The sequence below is a fragment of the Apium graveolens genome, chromosome 6 (genome assembly GCF_009905375.1).
Source record: "Apium graveolens cultivar Ventura chromosome 6, ASM990537v1, whole genome shotgun sequence".
Lineage (NCBI taxonomy): Eukaryota > Viridiplantae > Streptophyta > Magnoliopsida > Apiales > Apiaceae > Apium > Apium graveolens.
Genome location: NC_133652.1, coordinates 53,172,782 through 53,186,737, shown reverse-complemented (window position 1 = coordinate 53,186,737; position 13,956 = coordinate 53,172,782). Strand labels below are relative to the sequence as shown.

The window sequence follows — 13,956 nt, the reverse complement described above, 5'->3', positions numbered from 1 at the left end:
TTGTTTAGATAGGAGAATTACATCAAAATAAGCTAAGGGAAGTACTTGGAATCAGTTGCGGGGAGTTGTACGAAGAATTCGGCAAAATCAGAAGCAAACCTGAGAATTTTCCAGAAGGCATGCAGGCACCCGCCTGGAAAGAGCAGGCGACCGCCTGGTGAGCAGGCGCCCGTGTGGAGATTGGAGGCGGCCGCCTGGGATCGGAATTTCAGATTCTGGAATTTCAATTCGTGTTCTATTGGGCTTCTGTGACTGCTGTTTCTTGTTGACTCTTATATAAGTAATCTTGGGAGACGTTTTGAAGATGAAGTAATAAGGAGAGAAGATCAAGAAGACCGTTTTAGCACGCAACAACGAAGAAGAGGAAGCATACGTTTATCTTGTGATTCTTTTAATTCGTTGTAACAGTGGATGCTAGTTTTCTTTACTCTTTGAACATTAATACTCTTGTGACGAACTCTGTTTTTATTAGTTTATATCATTGTGTTTATATCATGTTTTCGTATGAACTCATGGTGACGATGAGTTCTATCATAGGCTAATCGTGATCACGGGGTCATAGCGGATTTACTATGGATTTCTTTAGTTAATTGTTTAATACCTTGGTATGTCGTGATTGTATGATATCTAGCATAGGTTGTGCTTATTCGTCTTGTGTGTCGCGAACATATAAGATAGTTTGTGAATCTCTTGTGAAGCGACAGTGAATCTTGAGATTTAGAACTTGCCATGCTAGCATAGGTTCATGTATTGTATGCATGATTAGTGGGTAACTCTAATCATTTTGCTTGCCCTGTGTAATCATAATGAATGAATTGTGCTTAAATCGTTATGTTGTCAAATTCTGTAGATATATAGGGTCTCAACATAATTGATGCCTATTCAAAATCTATCTTAATTGTGGATGCTTGGTAGAATGGTATTTGTACAATGAAAGTTGGCATTTATCAGTTTCGTGTTGTTCGATTAAAATCATCACCATTACATGCTAAGGGTAATAACAATAACTATTGAATGAAGTAGTAATGAAGTTATGATCTCATGTGTGTTTAATATTGATCATTTAAGTGTTTAATTTTCATATTTAATATTAGTTAATCAACCTTAATTATTATTGTCTTGATATTGAAGAGTAATCATACATTGGTGAGTAAGTGTTAATTAAATATAATTAATCAGAGTCTCTGTGGGAACGAATTAGAAATCATTCTATATTACTTGCGAACGCGTATACTTGCGTGATTTAATTAGCGCTTGCTTTGTGCCTAACAAGTTTTGCCCAAATGAAACCAATTCTAGAAATGAAAAGGCCAAGATCCATCAAGGATTTATAAAAAATGACAGGTTGTATTGCCGCTTTCCGAAGATTTATTCCCCAGTCGTCCAAAAGATGCATCCCATTCTTTTCCGCGATGAAGAAAGCCTCAAAATCCTCGCACTTTGAGTGGAACGATGACTGTGAGAAAAGTTTCTCTGAATTAAAAGCCTTCTTAACAAATCCACCCATCCTCACTCGACCCGTACCAGGCGAGCCATTGCGTGTATACCTATCTGCTACCGATGAGACAATCGCATCCGTCTTGGTTCGACATGACGAAGGGAATGAAATCCGGTGTACTACATTAGCCACTCGTTACGTGATGCAGAAACAAGATACCCGCAGGTCGAGAAACTGGTTTATGACTTGGTTTTCGCCAGCTGAAAGTTGTGGCACTACTTTGAAGCAAGGGAAATTCAAGTACTCATGAATCAACCCCTCAAGAGAATCCTGCATAAACCTGACATGACAGGTAGACTCGCCGCTTGGACCATTGAGCTAAGCTAGTTCTTCATTGAGTATAAACCTCGAACGACGATCAAAGCCCAAGTTTTCTCAGACTTTATAGCAGAGTGTTAATTCAAAGCCAAAGCCCCTAAATCCGATGAAGGTTAGTCAAGACCATGGCTATTATTTGTTGATGGATCTTCCATTGCTGACTCATGAGGAACCGGAATAATCCTGATTAGCCTATAAGGCTTAAAGATCCAACATGCTCTCAAATTTGAGTTCCCAGCAACAAATAGCGTGGCCTAATATAAGGCGTTGATTGCAGGCTTGAAACTGCAGCGGATCTAGAGGCAGAGATTATCGACATATTCGGCGATTCTCAGTTGGTAGCCAAACAGATAAACGGAGAGTTCAAAACACACAATGAAAAAATGGCTTTGTACCTTGCACAAACACAAGACTTGCTTAAAAGATTCTCTTCATGGAAGCTCTCGAATGTCGACCGAGAGAAAAATCAGTGGGCAGATTCCTTAGCCAAACTCGCATCCTCCAACCTCCCCATCAACCTCGAGCTTATATATGTTGATATTCTGACATCTCTAGCCATGGATGAGTTATCTGTAAATCAGATACAAAGCAACTCTGATTGGCGAACACCGTTCCTCGAATACATATTAGAAAATAGACTTCCTGAGGGGAAAAATGAAGCTCGTTCGCTCATGTTTAAGGTAAGAAATTAGTGTGTCGTTGGCTCATTGTTGTATCAGCGAGCCTTATTTGAACCACTGCTGCGATGCTTGAGCCCGAATGAGGCTTATCAGGCGATGGTTGATGTAGATACAGACATTTATGGTGAACACCTCGGAGCAAAAAAATTAGCTCTTAAAATCATCAGGCAAGGATTATACTGGCCCACGATCCGCAAAGACTGTGAGGAGATGTCAGGAAGTGCCAAGTGTGTCGGCTGCATGGTAATGTCAGCCATCAACCCACTACTGAGCTAAACTCAAAACTCGCTCCATGCCCTTTTAATCAGTAAGGGATAGACATCGTGGGTCCCTTCCCAAAAACCAAAAATCAATGCCAATATGTAGTAGTCGCGGTGGATTATGTAACCAAATGGGTCAAAGCAAATCCTTTTTCCAAAATCATAGAGAAAGAAATGATTGAGTTTTTCGTGAAACACGTGGTGTTTTGATTTAGAGTCCCAAGGATTCTCATTTCCGACAATGGCACACAATTTGTGGGGGCTCAATTTGGGAAGGCCTTAGAGGAACTAAAAATCCAGCACATCAAAGCCTCGGTCGCATACCCACAAGCTAATGGGCTCGCAGAAGTAACAAATAGAACTATCCTACAAGTCTTAAATAAAATGATCAAAGAAATCCCTCGCTGTTGGGTTGACAAACTCCCGAATGTGCTATGGTCCTACAGGACGACACCCCGATCCGCAACTGGCGAAACACCGTTCCGTTTGACATATGGCATCGATGCAGTTCTACCTGTCGAGATAAGCTTAAACTACCCATGGGTCGAGATATTCGACCCTTCGCTAGCACTCGAGGGCCTGCGTTTTCACAATGACCTGCTCAAGGAAACAAGAGAGGAATTACGGCTCCGAATGATTGCACAACAAGATAAGATGGCCAAGTACTTTAGCAAGAAAGTCAAGGCCAAGAATCTTCAGGTCAATGACCTGGTGCTCCGTGATTCCGCAACATCGCATCCCACGGTATCAAGAAAGTTTAAACCGACTTGGGAAGGTCCGTACCGGGTGTCAAAAGTGGTAAGCGCAGGAACTTATGAACTTGCACACCTGGATGGTCTGCCAATTAAAAATGCATGGAACAACATTCATCTTAAGAAATTCTACCAGTGATATACTTTTATCTGTAATATTCAAAACTTTTAAGACAGTATTTTCCAGATCAATTATCAACCCTCGATGCAATCAGGGTTGTTATGAGGCCCCCACGAGTGATAATTAATTTATAAAAATACAATTCTTTAAAATTCTTTATTCCCTTTATAACAACAATAGTCAGTAATTTGACAATACTCCTTATATTATTGAACGATCTTACATATTTGATAATACATAGAGTCCCCTAAGTTACTCAACTAAAAAAATACTTACTTAGTTTTTATGATGGAGTCTTGAAATAGGATACTAAATAACAGATCTTCAGCTGATTTACGATCACTAATTTAGTTATTACAAAAGGAAACCTCACGACATCACAATATGACACATTTCTCTACAAATTATGAAAACACTAGTTATAGATACAATAAGTCAAACAAATAAAAACAACAAGGTCATAATGGGACATGCAAGCTAACAAAGACAAGTGAATAAGTACCATCTACTCATCAAAAATCATCAAGTGAAAATAAATAAAGCCAAAGCTAAGAAAATTCATTTTACAGCTAGAAAAAATCAATGTCGTAAAAATAAGCACTTAAGTCAAATTACAAGACTCACTTCGAAACAAGCTGAAAATCTTGAAAACATAAATACACATGCAATTTATAAGCACATCACATCTATGATCTAAGAAAAGTCCGATAGCAAGAAGATAGCCACGTCATCGATGAAAATCCCACAAAGTACCATTTCAAAACATAGAAGACATCAGATCAAAGTCAAAATACTTAACCAACAAATCCCACAATAAAAATACTCTTACATCAATCACGGGGCATTCCCCTCCTTCAAGCATTCTCCTGTGATGGGGGATCTCGAGGGGTCGCGTTCTCCAAGGCGAAGTCCTGAACATACTCCTCGAACGAATGTCCTGTAATATCCACGCCGACACCTGACAACCTCGTCAAACAGCGCCCTTAGCCATCACCCACTGCCTTCGCTATGTCTTCAACACTTTTTTCAAGGTCAACCTTTATCTGGCTATTATCTTCGATCAACGTCTTGTTTGAAGCAATCACACTGGCAAGTTCGGCCTCCGCTCTCTCACGCTTCTCTTTCTCATCATCCCTCGACATGGTCATATCCTTCAAAGCTTGTTCTAACTCGAAGATCCTCATATCTTCCACACCTCGCTCCACCTCCATCTCACCAACTTTCTTTCTTAACTTTTTATTGGCCATCGCCAACTCCCCATCTCAACATTCGGACCCTGTACAAATCCTCAAATTTTTTCTTCTCTCATGACATCGCAGCCAAATCAGCATTAAGCCGAGAGACGAGCTCTCCATCACCCTCATTCTTAAACTTGCTCAAAATATAAGTAAAGCCCGAGAGGAACTGGAACAATGCAGAAACACACAAGTGTCAAGACTGAGACTCACAAGCGAAAGACATATACATGAAAATAAAAATAAAGGAAAAATCATTCTTAAGGGTGCATACCCGACCAGCACAGCTGTAACACCCCCAGATCCGGGGTCAGGGATCCGGGTCGTCACGGTCTTTCTTTCCACAATATCACTTAACTGAATTAATAATAAATAACCTCATGTTGTGACCCCACACTAACACACACCACAACCCGTTATAGTCTCAGAGATGAAATTGAAATAAGTACAAGTCTTTGAATCCACAATTTAAAAGTTATTACAACCCAAAATGATTACTTGATAAATTTACAGTTAATTAACATTATCTGCCACAAGTTATAATTATACAATATTTGGTTCCCAAAAGTAGAATGCCTGATCTACCAATAGATCTACCTCTGCAGCTATAGCAGCTACAACATCAACGGGAAGACGCGGGACGCTTCCCACGCGCTTGCGCTAGGTCTGCTGGAGTCTGGCCATCTTTCCTAACTGTTGTTGTGTGATGAAGAAATAAAGCAAGAGTGAGCCTTACAGCTCGCAAGATAATATATATAGTGTAAACAATAACGCAAGTATCTAAATAGATAACTTGCTGGAAACCTTTATCAGGTGTAAGATAATTACTTACTGGATATAAGTAAAAACAAGGGATGAAGTTACCAAATACTTCACTATACTTATATAATTTATAAAGCTACTTGAACTACCACTGTTCAAAGTATAATGAGCTTTCAACAGTTCATCACATAGATGAGACTACAAGACAAGATTTGAATAGATTAAATCTTTGAAGTATTATTGAAGGAAATGAAGTTCTGATATACTTCCTTACGTTCCGATATATATATCCACATATACATCTTCTTTATACATTTCCTGAAAACCTCTGTCATGAAAAGTATGGACAGAGTTTGTAACATCCAATAAATTTTTGGAAGGAAAAAGAATTGTGGCATAAACCCGATATCTTGTTGATCAGAAAAAGATACCAATAAGTAACCTTTTCTACTAGTAGATGGACGAATTCCCTACTGGTCATCACCCTGGTCGCAATAGGACCTTATGCTGGACTGCCACTCAGCCACTTACGTATTTGATGGACTCCCACTGAGCCACTTACACTATCATGGACGCCCACTGAGCCCATGTTGCTTATGCCGACTCGATAGATGGACTTACTTCCCGAATGTTGGGTAAGTAATCAATTCATTTACCAAAACCGCAACCTTGTTGCGAATATAAAATACACCACAGAGCCGGATCCCTCTGGTTTTGAGCGAGTATTTAAATCCCCTTTAAAAATGAAGATCTTAAATATATAAAAAAATGAGTTTTGGGATCCGCTCTAACTTTTAAAAATCATTTTAAAGACTCGAAAACACTTTAAAGAGTGTTTGGAGTAATGCTGATTTAATAAAGTAAATCAGTCCCAATATATTAGAAAATATCTGAATATTATTATTTAAATAATATTCCCATAATGATAATCCTTATAAAAATAATTGAAGTAGAAGTTGTAAAACTTATACTTGAAACGAGTATTAAATAACCAAAGATATACTTATACGAAAGTACTATCTTTATTTTAATAATCAAAGATAAGTTTGATTATCGACATCTTATTCTTTAATAAAATAATGAATATATCTCAGCAATTAATCGGAGTCATAGATCCTCAAATGAATATTCAAATAATATTCATTAAATAATATAACTGAGTCATAAGCCCTCGAATGAATATTCAAATAATATTCAATAAATAAAATAAAAGGAGTCATAAGCCCTCAAACGAATATTCGTAATAATATTCATTAAATAAAATAAAAGGAGTCATAAGTTCTCGAATGAATATTCAAGTAATATTCATTAAATAAAATAAAAGGAGTCATAAGTCCTCGAATGAATATTCAAGTAATATTCATTAAATAATATAAAGTTATCGAATAAACCTCATTCGATTAATAGTTTTGAAAACTATAACCATATATATATAAAAATATATATATTATACTCGGGAACATCGACTCCCGGTTTAGAAATATGTTCACCTTTTGATCCCCTATACTAAGGGTAAACTCAAATACCGCTTATCTCTAGCATAGGTATTATGCAACTATAAGCATTTGAACCAACAGATATATAATCAAGAATATGAAACAGGCATGCATATATACCATATCACATGCTATAATATATCGCAAGATCATGCATATACACATATACATCACAACAACAGTTATACAGGTAGAAAACTTGCCTGAGCGACTGGGGGTTACGAATGGCTCGGGACGAGTTTGGTAACCTATAAACAACAAGTAAGTTGGAATTAAGCCAAAGTCACTTGTAAATCTATACTCTAACCAACTTAGACTCTAACGCTCGTTTTGCGCTTACTGATTCTCTTAAGTCACTCGAGTACCCTCGGCTCCACCATTTTTAATAAATTACCCATTACGAGTCTTAAGGCGATTCCTTCGCGAGTGTCTTACCAACTGCCTAACACACTTAACATAATTGATTCATACACTAATTAACCCTTTTTAGGTCTTTAACCTAAGTTTCAAAGTAAGGCGAGGGGTAATGTTTCGTTCGCGAAACGTCGTTACTTAAAACGGCCGTTTCTCCTAAACCGTACATCAGAATCAAACGAACCACATATCAAAACGAAGCTCGTAACATGAACTATCTAAACATAGCAATGGTCAAAACCTATCAGGGAGTTCTCGGGTCCTAATGTTATGCACAAAAGCAGTCTAAAGTAAATCGGACATTACGACGGCTATGTTTACGCGATTTCCCAATTTTATACCATTCCAATTCAATCACCAAACAACCCCAATCCATTCATACAACCAAAGTCCATCCATATCACACTACAACAGCCCCAATCAACTCATTATTAACAATTATACTTATTCCTAAAACTTGAATTTAAACTATACTTAAATCCTTTAACCAAACCATAAGATTTCAACACTCCATTCACCACCATTCCAACCCAAACTCTAAACAAACAAGCTTTAAGCTACTCTTTACCATAACTATCAAAATCATCCTAATATACAAAGTAAAGCTAGGGTTTGGAGATGATATACCTTCCTTGAAGTGGTGTGAGTAGCTAGGAAGCCTTAAGAAGCCTTGAGATGTCTTAGAGATGCTTGGATCTTAAAGGAAAAACAAGAAAAATCAAGTTAAAAACCTTGAAATCACTATTCATTGTCTTCTTCATTGATTTCTTGGAGAAGATTGAGAATGAATTGGAGGCTTAAACTCATAAGATAGCCATAACTATGCATAAGGAGTACTAGAGAATTATCTTACCAATTTAGGAAGCTTGGAACTTGGATTTTGAAAATCTTGCTTCTTGAAAAGGGAAAAAGCCGAGAGCAAATGTTCTTGGTGAAGAGAAATACAATTTTTGTTTTGATGAAATGATTTGTTTTGGCTTGGTGGATGTAGTTTTGTTTTTGTTTTGGTTAATTACCTTATTAACCTTGTCTTTGTGTGGTTATAAACCATCCACATCTCCTTCCCCTTATGTCATGCTTATGTCATGCTTATGATGTCATCCTCCCTTACTTGCCCTCTCCTTATTGGTTGGATGACCTCATCATCCCTAACCTCCTTGATTAACTTCCTAATTGTTTTCCTAATGACCGCTGATCTATTATATGGTTCGCTTAACTTTCGTTCTCGTTTCTCGTTTGAGGGATCATACCCGGGATCTTATTACTTGGGTTTCCTTAACCTTTCTCAATACATTATATTCCTTTTATGATCCTCTCTTATAATCCTTTAATTTAAATCTTTTTTATCCTATTACCTTATACTCAATTCCTTCCGTATCTAGTGGATTTCCGGGAAAAATCAAAGTGTTCGGAATTGGATTCTGACGATCTTTACATACACTTATATACCATATAGAGTACTAATAAAATCTCAGAATATCCACAACAGAACCTCTACATAGTGTGGCATGTAAAGTTTTCTCATTCAGCAAAAATACTATTCATAAGGGTCACAAAAAAGTTCAAAATTTTGGGGGTTATTACAATAACTCATACACCTGTCAACCAGATCACTTCGCTTCTTCGAGGAATACGACACCACGTCCTGCGGAAGCTGAAAAACCCTTAAAGCTTGAACAGGGACAGCCAACCCACCGGTCCACCTCTCATTAGGCTGAATCTCAACTCGAACCACTTCCCTCGTCGCATTGGGATCCGATGAGGGTTTCATGAAAGCCCTCCCACCAACAATTGTTGAAGTCTTATTCACCGCACCACGGCTCGCATCCACTCTCGACCCATTAGTATCAAGATGGGGTCTTTTCCGATTCAACGCTTCAAAACCATCAGCCACAACTTCATCTCGATCCTCCACAACCCGATCCCCATTATCATCCAGCAACTCGATAGAAACCGACTTACAAACCCTCGATTGACCCGCGTTTGAACCGCCAGCCTTCGAACTCTCAGACACACCACCACCCGCTTTTTGAATAAGAAACATCATAGCTTTGTACATCTTTTTTCCTCCCACTCCGCTGTCAAGAATATCCTTCAAAGAACCTTCTACAACTGCATAAAAAAAACCTGTCAAAGCTCTAAATTTCAAAACAAAAATACAAATGCAAAAATAAAGGAAGCGAAAAGACAGATAAGCAACAGCTCGAAACTTAAAAGGAAGAACATAGCCTTACGAGAATGATCCTCTAAAAACTTATCATCTTTCATTTGCAAATGAGAGTAAAGAGACATCGACCCGTGGAAACCATCCAAGTAGTCTGCGTCATACTTATCTAACGTATTCAAGGAATCAAGGGTCTCCTGCCTAACCTTATGACAAGATTGAATAAATTCCAAATCAGGGGCTCCAAAATACAACCATTTGGGGTGATACCCCGAATTCGATGAGCGGATACTAAGAATCTTCATCCTCTTGTGGCGGGTGTCAAAATTAACCTGCCCCTCGTGGTATCGAATTCAATAAATTGGAAAAGAACAGTCGGCACTCAGCCTCTCTCATGACAAAAGCAATTAATTCGTTGACCCTTGCAACAGAATTCGGGGTTAGCTGGTCAACACCACATCCAATAGCCTCATAAAGAGCTAATTGGAACGGATGCATCGACAATCGAAGCCCAAATTCAAATAGTATTAAAGGAATCTCATGCATCCCATACTCGGGCATCCTCCAAACCCGATCATCAGGGCCCGAAACCTGATATCTATACCCATCCCCAAAATATACCCACTTTTTTAACTTCCCCAAAGGCACGGGCTTATTTACATAAAAACTAATATAATCCAAACTCGATTTGCCATCAAACTCAATCCTACCCATCGCCAAGTTATCCGCTAACATTCGGTTTCTAAAGGCTATAGTCCTAGGGCTTAAAGGAACAGGAACCTCCGATTCAACGAAATCACCCTTCAACAACTCATCCTCGTTCATGAAATTGAAGGAGTTGCATTGGGCTAAATTCTCAGGAATCTCTAAATGATCTAGATTAAGTAAAGATTCCTGATTACCCTCCTTTAGAGGCCTTTTCCCGGGATCCCGGTCGGAGATAGTTTTGATGAAAAAAGAAGAACTCTCCATACTCATAGTGTGAAAACAAACTGAAATGTACTAGAAAGTAAGGAAAAGCTCGGTAAAACAACAACATAAAACTGGCGACTTTGCAAGAAGTAAAGAAAAATAGAGAAAGAGAGGAACTTACAGGTAGAGGAGAGAGTGGCAGCAACCGCAGAGAACTTAAGCGAAACGGAGAGAAAGTGAACGGTTTTTTCGACTCTCCCAATAAAACAAGAGAAAAATGCAAGAAACACATATAAATATAAGATACGTATACACGTGTGCAAAAAAAGAGGAGGAAACTTAGTCAACAAAAAGACAAATACAATAAGGCTTACCTTACTTCTATTTTTTGGCTTATACCCGTTATTGTACTTTTACTACTATCTTTATTTTTCTTTTTCGTTTTGTTTTTTGTGTTGCACACCTTTTCTTTCTTAATCTACCGGTGATTATGTTCCCATTTTACTCTTTCCTATCCAATTTTTCAGATTTCGATATACCCGAAACAAATCTAAAGATATTGCTCGAAAAAGGGGTGTAACACCCCCAAATCCGGGGTCGGGGATCCGGGTTGTCACGAGTTCCATTTCCCTTAATAACACCCAATCTTAATAAATAATCATCTACTCTGTACTGTGACCCCACAATAAACACACACACCACAAGTTATAGTCTCAGAGATGAATATCCAAAAATAATCACAAGTCATTTTATTCCACAATTATATGCCAATACACCTTAAACAGGTTTCTGAATAAATTTACATTTCTTTGCCATTATTACAATTGATAAAGATACATAAGTCTGGTACATCAAAAGTTGAAAGCCTAGCCTATTGGTAGTTCCTACCTCAGCTATAGCGACATCAACGCCTATAGGAAACTGCGGAACGTTTCCTAATCGCTTGCGAATCGGGAGTTTGGTCCTGTTCATCTTTTCTATCTGTTGTTATGTGATGAAAGAAGAAATCAAGGGTGAGCAGCAAGCCCACCAAAATAATATGTATAATGATTAACAATATATGAGCCTTCTCATAGTACTCATGAAAGTCTTGGTCAAAATAAATGAACCAAGTTTGACCTCTTAATGCGACGAAGTCGCAAAATATTCAGTATATATACTTATATACTTTTCAAAATCTTTGAAATCCTCTGCCATGTATAATATACATAGAGTTCCAGTTTATAACTGTATAAAAATATCGTTGCAAGGTGATCTCATATATCTAACCTTGTCTCAACGTTTTTCTGAAAATCTTTGACATGCAAAAGATAATCATTTACTAGATATAAGTTTAAAAGATGAAGTTACAAGATACTCCAATATACTTATATCTTTTCCGAATACTACTTGAACTACCACCGTTCAATGTATAAATAGTTCATCCCATAGATTAAGCTATACGACAAAACTTGTATAGAATCAATCTTTAAAATATCATCAAAATAAAATGAAGTTATGAGATACTTCATTTGATGCACACATCATTTTGAAAACTTGACCCTGCCAACACTCAACAATCGCCCAACCGTAGCCTTTCTATCGAAGTGCTCTAGGTAGTGTTGCAGAAATATCCAATTGGATGATGAACTCATTACGGGAGTTTGCCGCGCCAGGAAGACCACTTACGATGATCAGTCGTAGTAGTACAACCCCACCATTTTCTACATGTAGAGGAGAACCTGTCGGATTTACTTGTCAACCGAACACTGGACTCCTAAGGAATGGACCGTCTTAGCGGAACTTCCAGGCCATTTTGGGACAATATAATAAGGCTGGGCCGGCGCCACTCGACCACTTACGCCACTCCTAGTTCAGATGAAATCCATGACTCTGAAACGTAAAGCTCGTTCCCCCTTTCCCCAAGTAGAAACTTGTTGATACGGCTCCACCAAGAAGTCGTATCTAGTTGGAATGGAAAAATTTACCGATATTTCCCAGGCGATGCCTGTTAATGGATTAACTTGTTCCAAGAATTTTACTTCCCGAGTGTTGGGTAAGTAATCAAAATTCTTTTATCGAGACAGCAACCTTGTTGCGAATATAGAACAAACCACAGAGCCAGATCCCTCAGGTTTTGAGCGAGTATTTAAATCCCCTTCAAAAGGAGGATCTTAAATATAAAAATGAGTTTTGGGATCCGCTCTAACTTTTAAAAATCATTTTAAAGACTCGAAAACACTTTAAAGAGTGTTTGGAGTAATGCTGATTTAATAAAGTAAATCAGTCCCGATATATTAGAAAATATCTGAATATTATTATTTAAATAATATTCTCATAAAGATAATCCTTATAAAAATATTCGAAGTAGAAGTTGTAAAACTTATACTTGAAATGAGTATTAAATAACCAAAGATATACTTATACGAAAGTACTATCTTTATTTGAATAATCAAAAATAAGTTTGATTATCGACACCTTATTCTTTAATAAAATAAAGAATATATTTCAGTAAATAATCGGAGTCATAGGTCCTTAAATGAATATTCAAATAATATTCAATTAATAAAATAAGCTGAGTCATAAGCCCTCGAATGAATATTCGAAATAATATTCAATAATTAAAATAAGCTGAGTCATAAGCCCTCGAATGAATATTAGAAATAATATTCATTAAATAATATAAAGTTATCGAATAAACCTTATTCGATTAATAGTTTTGAAAACTATAACCATATATATATAAATATATATATAAAATCTACTCGGGATCCTCAACTCCCGGTTTTAGAAAATGTTTTCACCTTTGGGTCCCTATACTAAGGGTATATGCAAATTACCGCTATTCTCTAGCATAGGTATTACCAACTGAATCAACAGATATATATGGCAAGAATACGAAACAGGCATGCATATGTACCATATTACATACTACAATATATCGCAAGAATTTGCTAAATAACCATTATGCATCTATCACAAGATAATGCATATACAAGTGTATACATCACAACAACAGTATAACGGATAGAAAACTTGCCTGAGTGCTCCCGGATAGACTTAAGCTTAGAGTGGGTCCGATAACCTATGAATAACAACATAAGTCGGAATTAGACCCCGGTCGCTTAAGAAACTAGACTTTAACCATTTAGAGTCCTAACGTTCGCTTTCGCGCTTAACGATTTACTTAAGTCGCTCGAGTACCCTCGGCTCCACCATTTTTAATAAATTAACCATTAAGAATTTTAAGGCGATTCTTTCGCGATACTCTACCAACTGCCTAATCCACTTTACATAATTGTTTCATACTCCAATTAGTCATTTAAGGGCCTTAACCAAGGTCTCAAAGTAAAGTGAGGGGTAAA

General features: G+C 37.5%; 1 protein-coding gene across 1 annotated transcript; it reads left to right on the top strand.

Annotated features, from left to right (window-relative positions):
* The first annotated feature begins 1,337 nt into the window (after positions 1 to 1,337).
* On the top strand, positions 1,338 to 3,647 carry LOC141665055 (uncharacterized). The gene is made up of 4 exons (XM_074471037.1): positions 1,338 to 1,738; positions 2,094 to 2,388; positions 2,536 to 2,723; positions 2,972 to 3,647. Exons 1-4 carry the CDS (start codon positions 1,338 to 1,340, stop codon positions 3,645 to 3,647), a joined length of 1,560 nt encoding a protein of 519 aa, XP_074327138.1.
* Positions 3,648 to 13,956: the final 10,309 nt, after the last annotated feature.